This window comes from Salvia hispanica, chromosome 3 (genome assembly GCF_023119035.1).
Source record: "Salvia hispanica cultivar TCC Black 2014 chromosome 3, UniMelb_Shisp_WGS_1.0, whole genome shotgun sequence".
NCBI lineage: Eukaryota > Viridiplantae > Streptophyta > Magnoliopsida > Lamiales > Lamiaceae > Salvia > Salvia hispanica.
This window is the reverse complement of record NC_062967.1, coordinates 5,607,928-5,628,804: the sequence shown is the minus strand read 5'-3', so window position 1 is coordinate 5,628,804 and position 20,877 is coordinate 5,607,928. Positions and strand designations below refer to the sequence as shown.

The following is a 20,877-nucleotide window of genomic DNA, read 5'->3' as shown; positions in this document are numbered from 1 at the left end:
TACCACGTTTGGCTAGCTGGTTCTTCAACCTTCATGTTTCTGCCGTGAATTTTATGAGAATAAATCCATGAGAATTAGTGACGGATTTGTTCCGTCGCTAAATTTTGTTGTGTTATTTAACATCTTAATTTGGTCAAAATTGAAATTGAGATTAAAAACACTGACCGTTAAAATTTGATGGAATAGTTAACTTAGGACCAATTGTGATCCGAGTTGAAATGTTCGGGACCGAAAAATTCAAAAATAATGTTTAAAACCAAAATCATAAAATTGACATACGTTCAGGACCAGTTTTGACCTTTACTCATTTCAATTAGACAACATAACATACTAACCTTACCATAAAAAAATGAAAAGGCAGTCAAAGTAATAAGATGTTATTGCACACGATATTAGTAGTTTTGAAAGTATTTGTATTTACACAGTTGAAACTCACTTATTTATTGGAGTATAACTTAATTTACATTAGATGCCAACAACACTTTCTACAGAGCAACATTAGGTCAGCAATGGCCATTCTCGTCGATCACAGTAGTAAAAAACAATACATACATAGCTGCTTATTCTTGCACAACCTTAGCTTTACTTTCAATAGATCTCAAGATGAACCGTCCACAGCCAAAGGAACCGATTTTACCTAAGGATGAACACATCATCTCACATGTCAGGCAAAAACATAGGTACAGCAAGCAACAAAAACAGTGTACATTTGAGGAATAAAGGAAGAGGATCTCACCAGCGGGCGGAATTTGAGGATGTAGAACATCTCAAGGTACCGGCGAGTTTCAAGCCTCTCAAGTTTGGAGACGTATTTCCAGAAACCGTACACACCAGCTAAGGTCATCAACCTCTCGGAGTAGATCTTCCACGTATACCTTCATAAAACAGGATTGTGATTTTGAATGCTCGTATTTGAATTCCACTGGATGCTGAAAGTGCAGAATTTCACAATCCATACCTTTCCATAATCCTGCGAAGACCTCCTTCTGATATAGTCACCCAGTAGTTAGGATCTTCTTTGCATTTTTGGAAGAAATCTGCCATCAGGGCTCCAGCTTTATCTGGATGGTACGGATCTATATGAAATCCAGATATACCATCTTCGATGATTTCCAACGGACCGCCATGGCAAGTAGCAAAAGTCGGGAGGGCACAACCCATAGCCTCGACCACTGTTAGCCCAAATGCTTCATAGAATGCAGGCTGAAGCAAGAAACAAAGAGTACATATTTTAACCAAGAAATGAAGTGCAAGTAATAGCAGATGAGTTAGTTGCAAACGTGTTTACCTGAACAAAAATCCCTCTCTTGTCAGCTATGTAGCGGTAGAGCTCCCCATTACGGGCTCTATTTGTCTGCGATGATATCCACCTTATATGGCCATCCAAGTTGTATTCCTTAATGAGGGCGTGCATCTTCTCAATTTCTACTATTTCTTCTCTATCACTTGATTTCTTTACATCATTGTAACCAGCCACCACCACAAGATTAGCCAACTCCATAAGCTTCGGATTTTTACCATACATTTCCACTAGTCCTGTGATGTTTTTCACTCGATCGAGCCTTGCCATTGAAAATATTATGGGCTTTGATGGATCTTTCAGTGTACCACTGGCTCATAGAGAATGAGAGTAAACAGTCAAAAATTCTTCTTTACACAATACACTTATATATATGGCAGATAATGCCTACCATGTGTACAAACAGATTACCTCCTAAACTATGTATTCATCGTAAATACAATAATCTAACAAGAGATCTGAAGTGGGACTTGCAATCATGTAAATTCCACTTACATGTGCTCATCAGTCTGTTCAAGATCATATATAAGCTTTTCAAGGGATTCATGGAAAGAAGTGAGTCGCTTTGCCTCCTCAGTGTAGGGGAAGTATATGCTCTCATCAGCTCCCGGAGAAACTATATTGAACTTAGGATCAAAAACATCGATTCCGTGTACAACACGATACAAATCAGGGAGAGTGAAAGCTGTATGACTCTCATATTGACCAACAGAGTTCTTCCTGGAACCAAAGCAGCTGTTAGTCATGATTACTTGAGATGCAAACTAGTTGCTCTTCTGTGCTTAAACAGCTTAAAGATGCTATTTGTAAGTAGTATAGTTTCTAGACCTACCAAAGTTCAGGTTGTATGATAATTATTTTTAGTTGGCTTGCAGCATCTATAAGGACATATGGGTAATATAAATATTTTAAAAATCTGAAAACTGAGTATATGGCACAAAATCCTCAAGGTGTCCATTTACTCAAGGCCCGTTGCAGTTTCAGAAGAAATGAGACCATAAAAGAAACAAAAATTGAGTAAAAGCAACAAAATGCCCACAAAACAGAACCACAATGCAAGTTAAAGTTCAGTGCAAATATTGACATCAATAAGCAAAATTATGCTACTTACGTTCCAGCAATTTCTTGGTATGTACTGGTGATAATAAAATCAGAATGATTCATGGCTAGTAGATCAGCAGTGAACTGACATGAGAAGTGATATTTTTCCTCATACTTTTTCCAATATATGTCGGAATCTGGATATTTAGTTTTCTCCAAGGCATGTGCAATGGTACACTGAATACAGAACCAAGAACAACAGTTATATACAGCAACCAACTCTGTTTAAGTAAAGAAACATGCAAGTATCAGTTTTCACCTCTGTGACTCCCATCTTATGGGATAATAACGAAGCTACAAGATTTCCATCACTATAGTTTCCAATAATTAGATCTGGTACACCTTGCAGTTCAGCAGCAATTTCACCAGCAGCATCCTAACAGCGAAAAAAGACAATTTATAGCAATTCATTCATGCCACCATGAAGCCCAAGAGCCATTTTCAAGACGTGATTTAGAAATAAATGTCATCCATACCTCTGCAAACTTCTCGAGATAAGGCCAGACATCGAATCTCGAAATCCATTGGCGAAGTATCCCGTTCTCTGTTTTAAAAGGAACACGTAAAATATGAGAGTACTCACAACCACTTATCTTCTCCAGTCTCTGGTTGCACGAGGTGCCTTTTGCATCAGGAATTAATCGAGTAACCTGGAAAAAACAAAAGGTAGGTAAAGATAGAAAAACATAAGCATCACAAAAACGAGCAGAAAAAGCAATGTTACTACATGAACTTACAATCAGAATTCGAGGTTTAATATTCAGTCCTTGCTTCTTAATCCTTTGGATCATCTCAGTTTCCAGGGCCCGCACTTGATCTAGTATATACACAATCTGCAGAACAATAAAATAAGAATACAGGTACAAATTAATAACCAAACACCCACCCACACTAACACTAGAAAACTTGAACACATTTTGGGTTCACTTTCTTTCTAGATACTATCTCAACAGTATGTAGTTTTTTTCCATTATACTCTTTAACAATCAATTTAAGGTTACACTTTCATTTGCATTAATCCCAGATAATTCCACGAAACATTGTCTCTGAGAGCCTCTTCATATAGCTGATGTATTAAATCAAATTCATCACTTATTAACCAATAACATATTCAGAGATTATTACCTGACCACCTGTGTCAGGCAGACCCAGGACATTTGCTTGGCCAAAATATCCATGTATCGATAAAATGACAACATTAAACACCATGGGTATTCTGCCGAGGAAATTTTCCAGAGTCGAAGGATCAGGAGCCTGAAGGATGTCAGAGAGGAGATGCATCATCTCAACAACCAGTCCAGCAGTATCTCCCCAACCTCTCTCGAAACCCAATCCTTGCAATCTAAACAAGGGCACAAAAATGCATGAAATGACATGAATCTAACTTCTCAAAGGTAGGTTCCTGACTGAAATTGTAGACAAAACTCACGCGAATTCAAACTCTGAATAAGGTGTTTCTGGTGATAGTTTGTTAACATAATCCTCAGCCTTCGCCAAAGCAGACTCAAGCTGGGAGATCCTCCCTATCCGATCATTCAACATCAAAACCTATGCAGATAACATTATTTTGATTCACTTAGGCAGTTGCGAACTTTTGAAAAACAATCCACTCTTTTGATAGGCAAAAACATGCAATTGAAATACAATCTCCTGGAACGAATCAGGATTTATTGGTTAAACATAATATCCCACAAGTTGATACAAGCTGAAACAGAGAGGTGGTATAAGTGCAAGACAGTGAGAACTTACATGGCCTTTATGCTTGTGTACCCTTAGGAAATCAAGTAATGGCTCGAGAGAGTCTTTGTTCCGAAACATGATTGAAGAAAGATGGCGATTGAGGAATTGAACCCCGTTGCCAATTGATGAAGATCGAGTAGGGCGAGGAAATGATGCATTAAAGGGCTCAAAGTCCAGTTCAAGAAAATAGGGATCATCCTTCCTAAAGAACATTGCAAGTGAAAAAAATGAATATCACAGAATCAATCTAGCAACTGAAAACGACGAGCATTAAGCAGAAAATATAAATGTCACTTACTCCCCATCAACTAGATCTTCTTTAAAACGTAGATATTCAGAAACCTTCAACTCCTCGACACTGAGTTCATACACATTGACCCGCACAAACTCCCAAACACCGGGCCTCGGCCGAATAGCTATAGCAACGAAAGGTGGTAAAACAATAGCTTCCTGACATCAAAATAAAGATTTCCCTTTCAACTAAATCATAGAAACCGCCACCACATGCCTTTAGAAAAAAAGTTATGAATTTGTCAGCAAACACACTCAATATCCACACTATGCGGTCACAAGCAAATCATCAAATAAGCACTCAACAATATGAAGAAACTAGGGCATTCTCGGCTAGAATTTCCCCCATTATAATATTCCTCTGGAGAAAAATAAATGAATGAAGCTAGTAGTCATGGAAAATATTTAGAAATTTGAAATATATTACTTGAGCAGACTTCAAAACTTCGCTGAAAGGGCCATCACTTAGAGTTTCCTTTGCAGAATCAACGCAGATGTTTTCTAGCTCGTCTATCAGGTGATGGGGCTGAAGTATACTCTTCCCCTGCGCCACATATCTTCACACACAGTAGAAAATCAGGACCACGGCATAGTCATCAGTGAAATACTCTTCAGATTTTAATCCAAATCAAATACTAGTACCAAACTAAAATTAAAAAGATAACCTAAACAAGTAAATAACATGATCTCCAATTCTCCACTTTGAAGAAACTTTAAAAGGGCTTACTAGACATTAGTTCTTAATACACAGTAGGAAATCAGCACCTCAAATATAGTATAGTAATTAGTGAAATACACATCAGACTAAAAACTAAACAGAAATATCAAACCAAAATAATTAAATCCAGTTTGAAGAAACCTAACAGGGGCATATCAAACACTAGTTCTGTTCTTCACATAGAGTAGAAATTCAGTAACGCGGCGTATAGTAATCAGCGAAATTACTCTCCGGTTTAAACCCTAACCGATCAAATTAACAGCTGAAAAATAATATGATCTGCACTTTGACGAAATCGCTGCATAACACATATTGCGTGGGAATTAAAAGGTTGAGATATGAATGGAATTTTGAGAGAATCTAAGACAGAGAGAGGGAGAGACCGGGAAAGGAGAGCGACGAGTTCGTTTCTGTGAGCGGAAAGAGTGTCTTCAACCCTTTCTCTCATGCTGGGCAATTTCTGTTATCTCGGTTTCCCCATTGAGATCTAAAGTGGCGTAGTAATTAGAAATTCCTGACCTAAAATTCTCCTATTTGTGGGGATTAGAACTTGAAATGAAAATCAGACGCGAGAGAATCGGAGTGATGCTGATTCAATTTGTACACAAATGGAGTGGACACAGAGCTGTGAGGCCGAGAGAGAAAAGGTGGCAGTTGATGGATTGCTCTACAACTGTAGCTTAAGTTATATGTCACCACGTAACATAACACACGGATATTTCAATTTATTGGTCAAGATAAGATTTTGAAACTTACTTCCAATATACTAATTATTATAACATTATAACAATTTGTTTGATATAAAATGAAAATTTTGTAAATCAAAACTAACGAAAAAATACTCTCTATATACCCGATATCATAAAATCTATGCAATTTCCCTTTGAGTGACTGCACCAAAAGGCTCTAACTTTTCGACTTGTTTCATCGGACACCCCTAACAAAAAAAAATTCCACCACCGGTATCTAACAAAACATATAATCACAAACCTTGTTTTTTCGGACCATAACACCCTCAGGGGTTGAAAGGGCAAATTCGACCTTTTACGACGCCGCCCCTGCATCTCACCTGCTGCATGTACTGTGGATGACGCGAATCCTAATGGATGTGACAGAAACATCAAGTCTTTTGTCCTCTCTGTTCCTCAAAATGTAGACGGTTCCGGCACGATTTCGGTTCGTAAAATTTGAAACCGTAACCACGGTTCAAAATATGGCGGTTAACTGCCGGAACCAAAAACCTTGGGCATCTCTAGATGGAGCCAGAGATTCTCTATAAGTGGGGCAAAATTCTATACAAAGAGATTTTAAGATTTTGAGAAGGGGCATTTACAAAGATATTTCAATAAAAAATAAAAATAGTGATCAAAATAGCACAACTTTTTTTTTTTTAAGTGGGACATTTGCCCCTTTAGAGTACATATAGATCCGTCCCTGTATAACATACTGGAAAACATTTCAATAAGATAGATGATAACTCATCTAGGAATGGATTCTACAAATAAAAATAGTATCAATTTTTTTGATAGAATTTCCTGCATGATTATTTATCCTACCAAACATGCTTATGTGTATTTCAATTTTACGTAAAAAGTGAGATGAGATATCGAAATGCATATATATATATATATAGGGTTTTGATCTATGAAGACCAGATTTAAATATAGAAATGCAGAACACGGTCATACGTAAGACATTTTTAGGTCATAGTTAGTTTATTTTTAGGTCATGCTAACAAAGCATGACCTAAAATGATCTTAACATGACATAAATCCAAATCTTATAATATGACCTAAAACTACTTAATTATGACCTTCCGTGTTTTGGGTTAATTATTGACCATTAGATCATCTAATCCTAGGGCCAAGATTTGGGCTGCATTTCTGGATTTAAACACATAGTACTTGTTTTGATCATCTCCCTATATATATATATATATATATATATATATATATTTATAAAAGTTTATTTTTAAATGAGTTATCTATCCTATCAAATATGTTTATGCGTATTTCGATTTTATGTAAAAAGTGAAATGAGATATTGAGATGCTAACATATATATTAGAGATAAACAAATAGTACTCCCTCCGTCCCACATAATTTTACCCAGTATTCTATTTTGGGCCGTCCCACATAATTTTACACACTTCACTTTTACCATTTTTGGTAGTGGACCTCATATTCCACTAATTCATTCCTACTCACATTTTATTATAAAACTAATACTTTAAAAGTAGGACCCACATTCCACCAACTTTTTCAACTAACTTTCCATTAAATTTCTTAAAACCCGTATCGGGTCAAAGTGGGTAAAACTATGTGGGAGGGAGTACTAAATAATACTACTAGTATAAACTCAAATGCATGTGACCATGTCTTGCCTAAATAATACTACTAGTATAAACTCAAATCATCGGCGGACACAGGTACAAAGAGGGAGGGGCTTAAGCCCTTCCCAAAAGTTTCTTTTTTATTGAATTTCTACTTTAATTTTTGTTCGAAATTTTCAGAAATTAACTTCAGCCCCTACCAAATTATTGTCTTTGGAGACTAAATCTTCGAAAGTTGAGTGACAGGAGGGGCTGATATATAGAATTGCTGAGAAAATAGCAAAGTAACAACACGTTTCTTTTTCTAATTCTAAAGTGTTACTCACGATTTTAATTAAAGACTTGTAAAGATTAATGTTTTCTAGGGAAGGCAACCAATTAATTAGTGAGTTCAATTTTTTTTCTTAATTTTCTTTTAAATTCAGCTATGCAAAATTTAAATTTATTGTTTCGTTGGGGTTGGAGATTATTCAAGAAAACCTATTATTGAAAGAGTAAAAAATTAATCCCAAATTAAAATAAGCACAACTATAAAATGTTAATTGTTATAATGGTTAGTTAAGTGTTGTTATTTATGAATTTGCATTGTTGTATTATGATTTTTTAATAAGGGATGTCAAATGATAACTAATTCTTAATCCAAAATTCGGAACTTCAATGTCATGCATTAAAATTATCAATACTAATGTTTAATGTAAATTTTAATATCAACACAAAACATAAATATATTAATAATAATGTTGATATTCTTATATCCTTGTGTTAATATTTTTTACATACAAAATTGAAGTTCTGAAATGAAATTAGTTAGCATTTTAACGCGACCCTTTTTAATAATATATTATCTTCACTCTTTTTAATTTGTTTATATATTTTTTGGGACGTCACAAAGGTAGGTGAATAATTTTTTTTGGCAATATTAACACTATCCTTTATTTTTTTTCTACTTTGTTCTTAATTCTCCTACCATAAATCAATGTCACAGTTAAAAAAAGACAGAAAATATTATTTTTCACACCACACAGTATAAAGTATTAGATAGAAAAATATGGAGTATAGTGAAGCTCCTAGCCCCTACCACCGTTTATTTCTGCGTCCGCCACTGACTCAAATGCATGTGACTGGACATGTCTTACCTTATTTGATTATCTCGAATTCATAATTTGTACTTTTGTAGTAGTATATTGTTATATACAAATATTTTTATAGCTTAATTACGTAAAATCGTGACCTTCCCGAATAAATGTGGCACATTTAATGGTTTCCCAAAAGTAGAAAAATTGAATGGCATATTAAGAACTTCTAGAATGCATAATTGAGATAGATAATGCATAGTTAAGCATTGTAATCTAGTAGTTACAGAAAAGTGAAACTTTTGACAAAAATATTTTGGATAAGAAGTGAAATAATTTAATAAAGAATTGGATAAAAAGTGGGGCCCATAATTGAAAATGCACATTAGATTGTATTCGTGTCCGGTTTATAGTGAACTAACTATGTGCGTCGCCATTGTTTTTCTTCAATTTCCAAAACAAAATAGAATGTGTGTAGAATTGCTACACGCCTCTTTCATAGGAGTATAAAAATGAAGGTGATCAATAATTAATATTGAAAGAGGGTACAATTGTAACTTAGTGCTGTTTCTCACTCAATTTTGACTAAGTGATTGGATTCAATTCATTTCTTCTAAATAAAAATATGTTACGTGACAAGAAAATTCAACCGCAATTCACACATTTGAGCTGAACTATACTTGTTAGCTCTTTTTGCTAGTCTCAAACTCAATATTATGTTAGCAACTTAGCATCTTTTTTAATTTATATAAATTAACAAATCTTGAAGAATAAATTATACTCCTACTACTATATTTTAGGTTGTAATGTTGGGGAATGCTATATCCATGCCTAGCTACTAGCTAGCTCTAGCAAAATGTTGAGTTAATCCAATGAAAGATATATATTGAGCTACGCAATTATTTATCGAGCTAAATATTTATTGGGTTTGGATCATGCCCACAAAAATGGGGCTTCACTTGGGTATAAAATGATTTAATGGGAGTAGTTGGATTGGAATTTATTAGGGCATCCGCAACGCTATCTCTTATCCGTCTCATCTCTTCACTATTCATGAGTCTCACTGTACTTTTCAGCTCATCTCTTAACTAAGAGACAACACCTGTATCCCTCCATCTCTTAACCATCTCTTAACTATTTATTCAATTTCATTTTTTATTTTTAATTCCAACAAATTCAATTAATAAAAAACACACTTCATTATAAATAAAATAAAATTACAATTTAAATACCTAAAAAAAATAAATAAAAACATAATTAAAAACTAGAAATTACAAATTGCACACTTAAACTCAAATAAAAAAAAATGGAGGCAAAGAAGCAGAAGAAGGAGTTCTCTAGTGACGATCATCTAACGGTTGCCAAATTTTGCCCAAATGTGCTCCATTAGATCCTCCTGGAGTTGGGCGTGGGCGGTAGAATCACGTGTCCTTGCCCGAATAGACAACCGCTCTTGCAAAGACGGATGCACTCCCGTTCGAGGCGGACTACTTGCGGTTGAGCTTCCCGGGGTTTCAGGGTCGAACCAATTTCCCGCCTCAGGTCCTTCGTCGGCGACAATCATGTTGTGCAAGATTATGCACGTATACATGATGTCGACCATATTCTCCATAAACCACTGTCGAGCCGGGGCTTTGATAATGTTCCATCGAGCTTGGAGAACCTTATAGAAGTGATTGGAGAGGAAAGAAAGAGAGATGAAGAATAGATGTGTGTTTGTGTGTAAAGTGGAGAATGGAGAAGAGTATATATAAAAAATATAAAAAAAAAAAAAAAAAATTTAAAATATGACCGTTCTACGGTCATATTACCTTTTTTTCAAAAAATCTGATTTTTTTATAAAAAAAATTGAATTATGACGTCATAAATCCGACGCCCACTCGCGGGTCGGCGAGTGGGCGTCACGCCAGCAGCCCGCGCGCGCCACGTGGCGCCGGGCGCGTGTCTCGCCAGCTCGAGGCTTGCCTCGCCGGGACGCGTCGGACGTCGAGACATCTCGTCTCATCGAGACGAGACGGGAGCCGCAACGCTGTCTCGATGCCGTCTCGTCTCGTCGAGACGAGATCGAGGCCGCAACGAGGCAGCGTATGCTCTTAGGCTTGATATTACTGACAAAACTATTACACATGTAAAAGTGAAATACTGGCAAATTGTATAAATCATTTTTCAATAACTTTAATCTAATAAGTTATGTGTTATTTTTCAGTGTACAATACCATGCATGGAATTTTATTGAAGAATAAATTTAAATTCAGTTATAATGAATAAGTATTCAAAAATATAAGGAAATGAAATTTGGGATCATAAAATATGTTTGGAATAAAAGTTAAGTTTCGTAGCATTGATCAAAAATAAGAATTGCAAAAACTCATAGCTAATTGTCGGAAACCTTCAGGAGAAAATATATATATGGATTTTTTTTATCTAGCTAACTAACAATGATAATAAGATTAGTATTTTTTGTTATTCTATCAGTATAAGTGCATTTGTATGTTGTGTTTGGTGTTGAGCATTTTTGCATTCATAAAAAAAAAACAATGATTGTTAATTATATAAAAAAATTGTTAGACCTTTTGATCATTTCCTCCAAATGACACTTAACAATTGTAATTTTTAAATTAAATTTTCCTTAGCTATTATCCAATAAATTTAGTATTTTAACCCTAAATCAAACATGGAGAAAATAAAGGCACACAAAACATCCACGAATGGCGATATCTTTCCTACTACAATATGAACTCATTACTCATATGTATTAATTGAACCGGTATGATATTTGTTTTAATAACATAAAAGAACACATAAATATAAATTATAATTTCATAAGATGATTTTTTTAAATTTCTATATTCTTACAATTATATACTTGGAGAAGGCATCCGATTTTTTAAAAAATACTTCAAATTAGTAAATATTTTAAGACTATTTTAATTAAAACTATCAACGTACATTACACAGAAACAAAACTATTAGAAATCTAAGATCCACTTATTTCTACATTAATATTAGTATGTAGCTTAACAAGGAGTAGCAATCTCAAATGAACAGCTGAGAGAAATTTTAGGATTTGTACGGCTCTATTAGTCACAAAAATCAATGAACTAATAATCAAATTGATTTTCCATCACACAAAAAAAATACCAATAATAGAAATTTTTAGGCTCAAGAAATCACACAGGCACACATATAAATATAAACCCTAGCTTTTACTTAGATAGTGTAGTTAAGAAGAAAAACATTGCAAATATGATCAAGACATGTTTTCTCTGTTTATTGGTTAGCCATGTTGTGCTGGGAATTGATGGTGCCCCCAAAGGCCGCATTCTGCAGGGCGAGACCGTTTTCGATATCACAAACTACGGAGCTAAGGGCGATGGCACAACAGATGATGCAATGGTGGAGAAATTGACCTTTCATATTAATCAATAGTGTTAATTCAGTATCACTGAAATCAAATGCATGCATCTATATTAGTATAAGAAAACATAGTACTACAAGTTGATTTAATAGTGTAATTTTAATTAATTACTAAAACACAATATTGTAATATAGTCCATGTATCTTTGTTAGGCATTGATTCAGGCATGGAGGGCGGGATGCGATAGTGCAGGGGCGGCTAGGATTCTAGTCCCGGCCGGGAAATCGTTCATGATGGGAGAGGTGATCATGAGGGGGCCATGCAAGGCGGCGAAGCCAATTGTCCTCGACATCCAGGGCACCATCAATGCCAATCCGGAACCCAGCTCCTATTCCAACATGATGTGGATCTTGATCGAATATGTCGACGGCATGATTGTCACTGGTGGAGGCACCATCCACGGGCAAGGACAAAATGTTTGGAAGTATGCCGACGATACGACCCGTATGCCCGTCGTATGTATTACTATTACTATTCATTTTTACTTTCCAAAAAGTGTCATGTGCGAAGCATATGTAGAGTAACCGTACATACTTCACACATGACACTTTTTGAAAAATATTTGTCTTATGTGCATTTTTTAAGTATCACATACTCTCCGTCCACCTACTATTTACCCCGTTTCTTTTTATACTAATTTTAAAACAGTTAATTTATTAAGATATGTTGGAGGTAATTTAAAAGGTTAGAATTAAGTGTATTGTGTGAATAGAATTGGACAATAGGTTATGACAATAAAAAATTGAGTAATTGATGGTGTTATATTGGCAGAGTTTTACATTCCAATCATCCAAAAACGGAGACATAAACAACCTAAATTTCGTGGATGCAATGGGATTCCATACCAAATTGATCGACAGCATCGACTTGAAGGTGAGCCATTTGAAGATCACCGCTCCTGACGAGAGCCCCAACACCGACGGAATGCACTTTAGCAACGCCACGAACGTCGACATGTCCGATTGCGTCATTGGGACCGGGGACGACTGCATCTCCATCGGAACGGGTAGCAAGAACATGTTGTTCCAGCGAATCCAATGCGGCCCCGGACACGGACTCTCGTACATACATACCACATCTTAATTCAACATACAATATCAAGTTACATTATGCAAAACTCATTTTATTAAATTCATCTCTTTAGTGTGGGGAGCTTGGGCAAGCGGCCCGACGAATTGCCCGTCGGGAACATCACCTTCCTCAACTGCAGCCTGTCGGGGACCACAAACGGCGCGAGGATCAAGAGCTACCACAACTCGCCCGAGCTCACCGCCGACCATATCATATACAAAGACATCATAATGGATAAAGTCAAGAACCCCATCCTCATCGATCAACATTACGACTCCAAGACCAAGTCGGAGGTACGCTACTAAACACAAATTACACATGCATAAAAGCACATGCTACCTCTGTCCTTTAAAAATAGAAACTTTCTATTTTAGAAAAAAAAAATTATACTCTGACGTGGTAAGATCATTCTTCACTAATACTACTTCAACCATTTTTTCTTTCTACTATCGCTCTTATTTTACCAATTGAGTAACTTTATGAACACAAGATAAATAAATAAATGTAAACTCCTAAAATGTTCATCTAATCCATTGTCTATTTAGAATTGAAGTAAAAACGTGAAAAGCGATTGCATTGAACGCTCATTGACGTGCTTTTGGTCTTCGTCTTCTCTCCAGCAATCGAGCGTGAAGATCTCTGACGTCCACTTCATAAACATAAAGGGCACGACCATCTCAAAAGTTCCAATTCTATTGAACTGCAGCTCAAAGTATCCATGCGACAACATTGAATTGGCCGACATTAGCTTGAAACCGGAGCCTCCATTGACCGAGAGCTCGTCGGCGTGCGTCAGCACCACCAACTTGAAAGTCAGCGGCACCATAATCCCGCCAGCTCCGACTGCTTGTACTGTCCCTTAGAACATATTTAAACATGCATTTAAGTTCAAGAAATTTCTTTGAATAAGTATGCATTGTGATTCAATCAAAACAATAATTTTGTTGTTTGAACTTAATCTCGTGTTTAACTATGTGTGTATCTTAATTAATTCGTGATTGTTTTAATGCAAAGAAAAAAAATAGACACAAAGTAAGAAAATAGCTATTTTTTATAGTAACTATAAAAATTAAAATAATATAATTAAGCATAATTAATATTGTTTCACTTAGAAACATTAAACTTGAAAAGAAATATACAATTACAAATCTATCAAGCATTAGACGTATAGACGTGCCTCTCTTCTTAATCAATTGTTTGGTGAACAAAATGTGCTTTCTAGTTCATTAATTTAGTCGTATCTTTATAATGTACAGGAAAAAGGGATGTTATATTAAAATCATAACCGAATCCTATTAGATAAGAAATAGTAGTACTTAACAAATCAATAAATTGGAACATCTAATAAATATGGAGTAATTAATTATAAGACATGAGGCGAGTATTAATTAAATTGAAAGCACATATAGACGTAGAGTGATAATTAATGTCTGAGACCAAATGTCTCTTTTCAATTCAAATCCACTATTACGCTGCCTTTAAATTTTTGTTCATTTGCTAATTAAAAACCAATATTCCATAACTAGGGGTGTCGAAACGGGTACCCACGGGTACCCAAACCCGATTTTGCAGGTACCTGTACCCGAAAACTTGAATATTATACTATCCAATCCCGACCCATATAGTTAAACAGGTAACCCCATACCCGCATCGGGTATCCCAAACCCGCAGTTGCGGGTACCCAAACCCGCACACATAATTTGAATTGTGTATTATATTATTCAACGGTATTATGCTTTTAGTTTTCGCCTTATCATCAATGTTAGTCATCTAATGCAATAATTTTTTGTACATGCATGTTTGAAATTATAGAATGAATTTTGGGATTGTTGTTAGTTGCTACACTAGATTTTAGATTTATATTTTTTTTAATTTGTTGTATTTGCATAATTTCCAACTATTAACTATGCACAAATATGATGATTTCTAATCTCTTAAATATAATATGACTATGTATGAAATATAATGCAAATCCAAATTTCAAATAAACAAATATGATAGAAACATCAAGCATGTCTAAAATTAAATCACCATTCAAAAGTCTAATATAAAATAAAAAATAATTCACTTTCATCAAAAGTCTAAATATATATAACTTCAACTAAAAGTTTATATATTTTAAATCTTTAATATAAAGACACTAAACTAATAAAAGTTTCACTTTCACCAATCTTGCAATCCTTCAGTTGGTAGCGGATAAACAATTGGAAATAAAGTATATCATCGGGGAGTATATATGGATTTGAAACTAATTAACTAAAATAAAATATTTGAAACCCCTATAAATAACGGGTATTATCGGGTTTAATGGGTATACCCGAGCGGGTAGCGGGTATACCCATACCCGCAAAAATTTAAAACAAACTACCCGATCCCGCCCCGTTTTCCATTGTCGTCGGGTAGCGGGTACCCGTTACCTGGCGGGTAGCGGGTCGGGTTGAGGGTTTCCCAATACCCGCTACCCGTTTCGACACCCCTAGATCTAACTATATTTTCGTCCAATTAGATTCGATTAACATAGTTAACATTGATGTATCTTTATCTTCGATTCCATGCGTTGTTCGTCAAATTTCATCACAGTTTTAACTACTTGTCATCATAATGTTACAAAATCTTTATTACACTAGAAGTAATAGTATTCATTATGATTCATGAGATATAGTATAGTTACATTTGATCTAGTTTATCATTTATATTTGTAATCACAGTGATCATTTGTCAATATGAAAATCTCATGCCTATGTAATAAGACAATTTTCCTTTCAATCTCGTACCGTGTGGTGAAGTTTTGGTTGCCTAAAATTTCGATCGTTCAAAAAATAAATCAACTGAAAATCACACTATATATTGGCGATTTTAGCCTCATAACAAAATTTTGATACCGATATAATGAAGCGTATTTTCTTAAGTTGTAACATGTGTAGTAATTGGACGTTAGTTATGCCTAAATGGTTAGTCAAGGATGACAAATTCGAACACGTGATTCACTTGGATTTTACATGGTTTTAGAGGATAGTTTCACTTGAATTTGATCGTATATTGTGTATTTTGAGACATGGTTTATAGCTACTTCTCTATGTTATTAGTATTTTGACCATTTTGTGAAGAATGTGTAGAAAAAGGGTCGAAAATGAGCTTAAATGGCGAAAGGTGGAAAAAGGATGAAATTGCAGCACGAGGCTGGCGAACCGCCAGCTTCGCATCAGTACCAACCTGGCGACTCGCCAGGTCCTTCGCCCAGAATTGCCGAGAGCAGCTGGCGACTCGCCAGCTTCACCGTACAACGAACCTGGCGACCCGCCAGGTTCGGCCGACAGATTCCAAACAAGGAAATTTCGAGCCCTATTTAACCTAATGTGCGTGGGACGCCTCCTACAACATTCTACACGCCTTCAACCCCAAAAATACTACTTTTTCACCTAGGAAGAAGAGAAGAACGAGCAGAGGACGAGTATTCATCGCAAGATTGAAGACGAGACCTCCAATCCGCCCAATCCATTCTAGGAGTTTCTACTTTTAGTTTTATTCTTGTTCAAACAATGTTTTTGATTATTTCTTTGAATACCTCTTTGACTTTTGTGTTGAACATGAGTAGCTAAACCCTTCGTAGAGTTCTACGGGGGAGATACAACGATTCTTATGTTTAATTGATTTCCTTTTTCTATGCCTTGGCTCATGTGGTTATTTTGATTTCTTATGTGCTTATACATTTATTTGATTGATCACCTTATAAATGCATGTGGATTTTACTACAAGAACTGAGAAGTGAGTAGTTTAATTTGAAGGAGAAGAAATTGACGTCTTTGCCAATATAATCGAGAGATTTGAGCCTTTGAATGAAGCTAAGTATCTTAGGAGCTATTAGGAGTTGTTGCCTTAGTTCTAGGAAGGAGACTTCGGTTCTAGGTAGCAATCTACAAATTATATGCTTTGAGAAAAGATATAGTTTTACCTTAGTGATAGCTTAATAACCCTTGAGACCCTTTGTTGGCATAGTTAGGAAGTTAGTTGAGCATAGGATAGTTGTTATTGATCCTGTAGGATTCTACCTTCTCATCCTTGATCTACATCCATTTTCTTATTTGCTTTTAGTTCTCTAGTTGTTTTTAATTGTTTTTACTTTGCTTTTAAATAGATTTAGAAAAACCAAAATTCCGATTCATCTAGATAGTAGTTGAGGTTGGTTCGTGGTAATTAGTTTGACACTCATTGTCTCTGTGGATACGATACTCTTTGCTTACTATTTGCTACATTAGCCCCGTACACTTGCGGGTATACTTGTGTTAAAAATAAGTTGAGTCAAGTTTTTGGCGCCGTTGCAAGGGATGACAAAATTTTGATGCCGATATAATTAATCATATTTTCTTAAGTTGTAATATGTGTAGTAATTGGACGTTAGTTATGCCTAAATGGTTAGTCAGGGATGACAAATTCAAACACGACTCGCACATGACATAAACACGTTGACGACATGATTTTATTTTGTTGGCACGACACGATAACAATTCAATATATAAGGGCATGAACCCGACGTACAACACGACAATAGCACAAACTCAACATGACAACTTCATGATAACTACGTGAAATGATTCGTGCGTGTTGTGAATGAGATATGAACCGACGACGACGAGGTAGTGATAGTCGTGGCGGTGGCGGTGAAGACAGATAATGGAATGGTGGCAACATACGTAAAGTGGGGATATGAAACTCTAATTTCTAATTCTAATAAAAATTAATTAGAATAATGATGTTAATTATTAACAGGTTATACGAATCCAACCTGAATCGAACTCAGAACCCTAACTCAATCTGAACTGTTTGTAATTTGTATTACATCAAGCCGACAAAAAATGAATACGATAAAGTTTGACACAATCAATGGCTTTATTAAGCCCCCTACCATATATGTTATTCGTTTTTTTATTTATATGTATAATATCATTGAATTTACTTTATTTTGTGTGAATCATTGTACAAAATTCCAAACTCTGGTTTTAGAATATATAGTTCCTAGCGATTAGCGAAACAAATTTTTGTGTCACACATTATGTTGATTAATAGTTAATTAAATTTCTATATATTGTGTAATGTTCGCGTAACTCAAGCTAACTCATAACATATAATACGTACGTATGAATGAGTTTGAATTTTGGTTTTTGTCATTGATAAAATGTTGAGGTTAAATGCCCCGAAAAATGAAGTACTATGATAAACTGAACGTGAATATAAATAGAGTGTTCCTGAAGTCCTACTTAATTATACAGTACTAAAAAACATAAATTAATGCAAAATTAACCAAGTGTTTTCTCACTATGTATACTGTGATTACACAAGTTGAGTTAATTAAATACTTGATTCTGATAATTTAATCTTATTGAATCTAGTTTCTTTTCCTATTAGAAGCACATTTATAATCCTTTTAATTTGCTTAATTAAATCTAGTCATGTTCGTAACAATTTGCTATGAATAATTCAAGATCCACTTATTTCTACATCACCTCACAAATTTTTATATATTCTGTCTGGCTGAAATTTTGCCAAATTAATGAACAGCTGGGAGAAATTATCGATTTGAACATAATTTTTTTATTTGCCAAAAATAGGATTAAAAAGTGAGAATTTTTCGCAGACGATAGCATATATAATATAATGCGTGGGCAACACAAGAGAAATGAGAAACAGTAGTAAAATAAAGTGGATAAGAAATAAAGTGAATAATATTGGTGAATAATATATATGGCTAGACGTTCTTCTGATATGATGGCCTCTTTGGCCTTAGGCATAAGTAGTTTGATTATTATGAATGCCATCGCGGTTGCGGGTGAACAACGCCGGCTCCTGGGTGAGACGGTGTACGACATCACCAAATACGGCGCCAAGGGGGATGGGAAAACGGACGACGCAATGGTTTGAAATCATAGTACTAGTATAATTATTTAAAAAAAGAGTAGTGATTGAATGAAATGTGGTGTGGCATGCAGTCATTTATTCAGGCATTTAGGGCAGGATGCGAAGGCAAGACACCGGCGAAGATTGTGGTCCCACCAGGGAAATTCATGATGGGGGAGGTTATCCTAAGGGGCAAGTGCAAGGCGCCACCGCCACTGATAATCGACATTCAAGGCACCATCTTGGCCAATCCCGACCCGAGCACCTACACCAATAGGATGTGGATATTGCTCGAGTATCTTGAAAACGTCAAGGTCGGCGGCGGAGGCACCCTCAATGGCCAAGGGGCCAACGTATGGAAATATGCCGGAGAAAACAACAAAATGCCTGTCGTAAGTATATCCACATTGTTATTTTAATTGCAATATTCCCTATATGCTATATTTATTTTTGAATTATGACAGAGCTTCACCTTCCAATCCTCAATAAATGGAGACATTAGCAACCTCAAATTGGTGGACGCAATGGGCTTCCATAGCAAGTTGATCGACAGCTCCAACATCAAGGTCTCAAAAATGAGTATCACCGCCCCCGAAGACAGCCCCAACACGGACGGAATCCATCTCAGCAACGCCACCAACGTCGAGATCACCGACTCCGTCATTGCAACCGGAGACGACTGCATCTCCATCGGTACCGGCAGCAAAAACATCCTAGTCAAAAATCTCAAATGCGGGCCTGGACACGGACTCGCGTGAGCACCTGTTATATTAGTATCGTGTTAGTATTATATTTGGAGGAATAGTTATTAATGAAAATACTCCCCGGGCAGAGTGGGGAGTTTGGGGAAACGCCCCGACGAATTGAGCGTCGGGAACATCACCTTCTCGAGCTGCACTCTGACGGGCACAACCAACGGGGCCAGGATCAAGAGCTACCACAAGTCGCCGGTGCTGACCGCCGACAAGATCGTCTTCGAAGATTTGACTATGAATAACGTCAAGAACCCCATCATCATCGATCAACATTACTTCTCCAAGACTCAACCCGAGGTATACATGTACATATCCATATATTTTTCAAAACTCACAAAATCACTAATATTTTTTGGTGTAGCAATCAAGCGTAAAGATTACCGACGTCCACTTCCGAAGAATCAAGGGCACCACGGTCTCCGAGATTCCGGTGTTGCTCAACTGCAGCAAAAAGGTGCCATGCTCAAACATCGAATTGGCCGACATAGACTTGAAACCCACGGGGGAAGCCAAGACCGTCTCGTCTGCGTGTGAGGCCGCCGTCGGAATCAAAGGTTCCGGCGTCCTCAACCCTCCTCTTCCCAAATGCTAGCCTTACTTTTTCTCATTATACTTTTATTTGTTTATTTGCATATTCGCGAATTGTATCGTCCAGAAATTGCGTCTACGTACTGTGCAATTCCTATGAATAAAACAGCAACGGCACTTCATTTTGTTAAACATGTGCCCACATATTTCTAATACAGTAGTACTGTTTTTTTTTATGATGAGGGAAGTATGATAAACTGCAGTTTCTTGTGATCGATTGCATAGTGTATGTTTATTTAATGGGTTGTTATTGATTTTTTAATCAGCTTTAATTTGGTGAAATACGTCAATTTTATCTGGCATGCAAATTTTATCTTGGGCTCATTATATTAAGTTATTAACAATGAAGATGCAAACTATAGTTGTGATATTAGTAAATTTGGGCTTAACATCACTATTATATTAACTCGATTGGTCTTTTCTCTTCATAAATTTGGGCAAAAACTATTTCACTATTGGAATATCTAGTTAAAGTATTGATTAAATTTACATTTCCCAACTTAAAGAAATGAAATTTGGAGTTCTGGTCTTCGATTTTTTGGCAAATTTGAGAATGTTCGTATTTTTGTGTTGTATGTTTATTTTGTTGAAGTGTGAT

At 35.9% G+C, this 20,877-nt stretch overlaps 3 protein-coding genes across 3 annotated transcripts; 2 read left to right on the top strand and 1 right to left on the bottom strand.

Annotated features, from left to right (window-relative positions):
• Positions 1-356: 356 nt before the first annotated feature.
• LOC125214739 (sucrose synthase 3-like) lies at positions 357-5,784 on the bottom strand. The gene is made up of 15 exons (XM_048115872.1): positions 5,534-5,784; positions 4,860-4,989; positions 4,440-4,591; positions 4,151-4,343; positions 3,831-3,949; positions 3,527-3,743; positions 3,139-3,234; positions 2,878-3,051; positions 2,661-2,777; positions 2,412-2,578; positions 1,796-2,020; positions 1,289-1,610; positions 959-1,203; positions 737-875; positions 357-637 (listed from the first exon to the last, which is right to left on the bottom strand). Exons 1-15 carry the CDS (start codon positions 5,596-5,598, stop codon positions 599-601), a joined length of 2,400 nt encoding a protein of 799 aa, XP_047971829.1. The 5' UTR covers positions 5,599-5,784; the 3' UTR covers positions 357-598.
• Positions 5,785-11,787: 6,003 nt separating this feature from the next.
• Positions 11,788-14,017, top strand: LOC125210761 (exopolygalacturonase clone GBGE184-like). Its single transcript, XM_048110341.1, has 5 exons — positions 11,788-11,951; positions 12,126-12,428; positions 12,745-13,034; positions 13,118-13,337; positions 13,665-14,017. Exons 1-5 carry the CDS (start codon positions 11,802-11,804, stop codon positions 13,905-13,907), a joined length of 1,206 nt encoding a protein of 401 aa, XP_047966298.1. The 5' UTR covers positions 11,788-11,801; the 3' UTR covers positions 13,908-14,017.
• Positions 14,018-18,735: 4,718 nt separating this feature from the next.
• Positions 18,736-20,453, top strand: LOC125210850 (exopolygalacturonase clone GBGE184-like). Its single transcript, XM_048110454.1, has 5 exons — positions 18,736-18,954; positions 19,029-19,328; positions 19,401-19,690; positions 19,769-19,988; positions 20,053-20,453. Exons 1-5 carry the CDS (start codon positions 18,784-18,786, stop codon positions 20,281-20,283), a joined length of 1,212 nt encoding a protein of 403 aa, XP_047966411.1. The 5' UTR covers positions 18,736-18,783; the 3' UTR covers positions 20,284-20,453.
• Positions 20,454-20,877: the final 424 nt, after the last annotated feature.

Bases quoted from the DNA above. Each gene is read 5' to 3' on its own strand.
- LOC125214739 (XM_048115872.1), bottom strand. From the start codon at position 5,598: ATGAGAGAAAGGGTTGAAGACACTCTTTCCGCTCACAGAAACGAACTC. The intron at 3,235-3,526 runs GTAATAATCTCT...ATTGTTCTGCAG, and splicing joins TGCCTGACACAGGTGGTCAG to ATTGTGTATATACTAGATCA. The intron at 1,204-1,288 runs GTAAACACGTTT...TTCTTGCTTCAG, and splicing joins AGAGAGGGATTTTTGTTCAG to CCTGCATTCTATGAAGCATT.
- LOC125210761 (XM_048110341.1), top strand. From the start codon at position 11,802: ATGATCAAGACATGTTTTCTCTGTTTATTGGTTAGCCATGTTGTGCTG. The intron at 11,952-12,125 runs GTGGAGAAATTG...TATCTTTGTTAG, and splicing joins GCACAACAGATGATGCAATG to GCATTGATTCAGGCATGGAG. The intron at 13,035-13,117 runs GTACATACATAC...TCATCTCTTTAG, and splicing joins GGCCCCGGACACGGACTCTC to TGTGGGGAGCTTGGGCAAGC.
- LOC125210850 (XM_048110454.1), top strand. From the start codon at position 18,784: ATGGCTAGACGTTCTTCTGATATGATGGCCTCTTTGGCCTTAGGCATA. The intron at 18,955-19,028 runs GTTTGAAATCAT...TGTGGCATGCAG, and splicing joins GGAAAACGGACGACGCAATG to TCATTTATTCAGGCATTTAG. The intron at 19,329-19,400 runs GTAAGTATATCC...GAATTATGACAG, and splicing joins AAAACAACAAAATGCCTGTC to AGCTTCACCTTCCAATCCTC.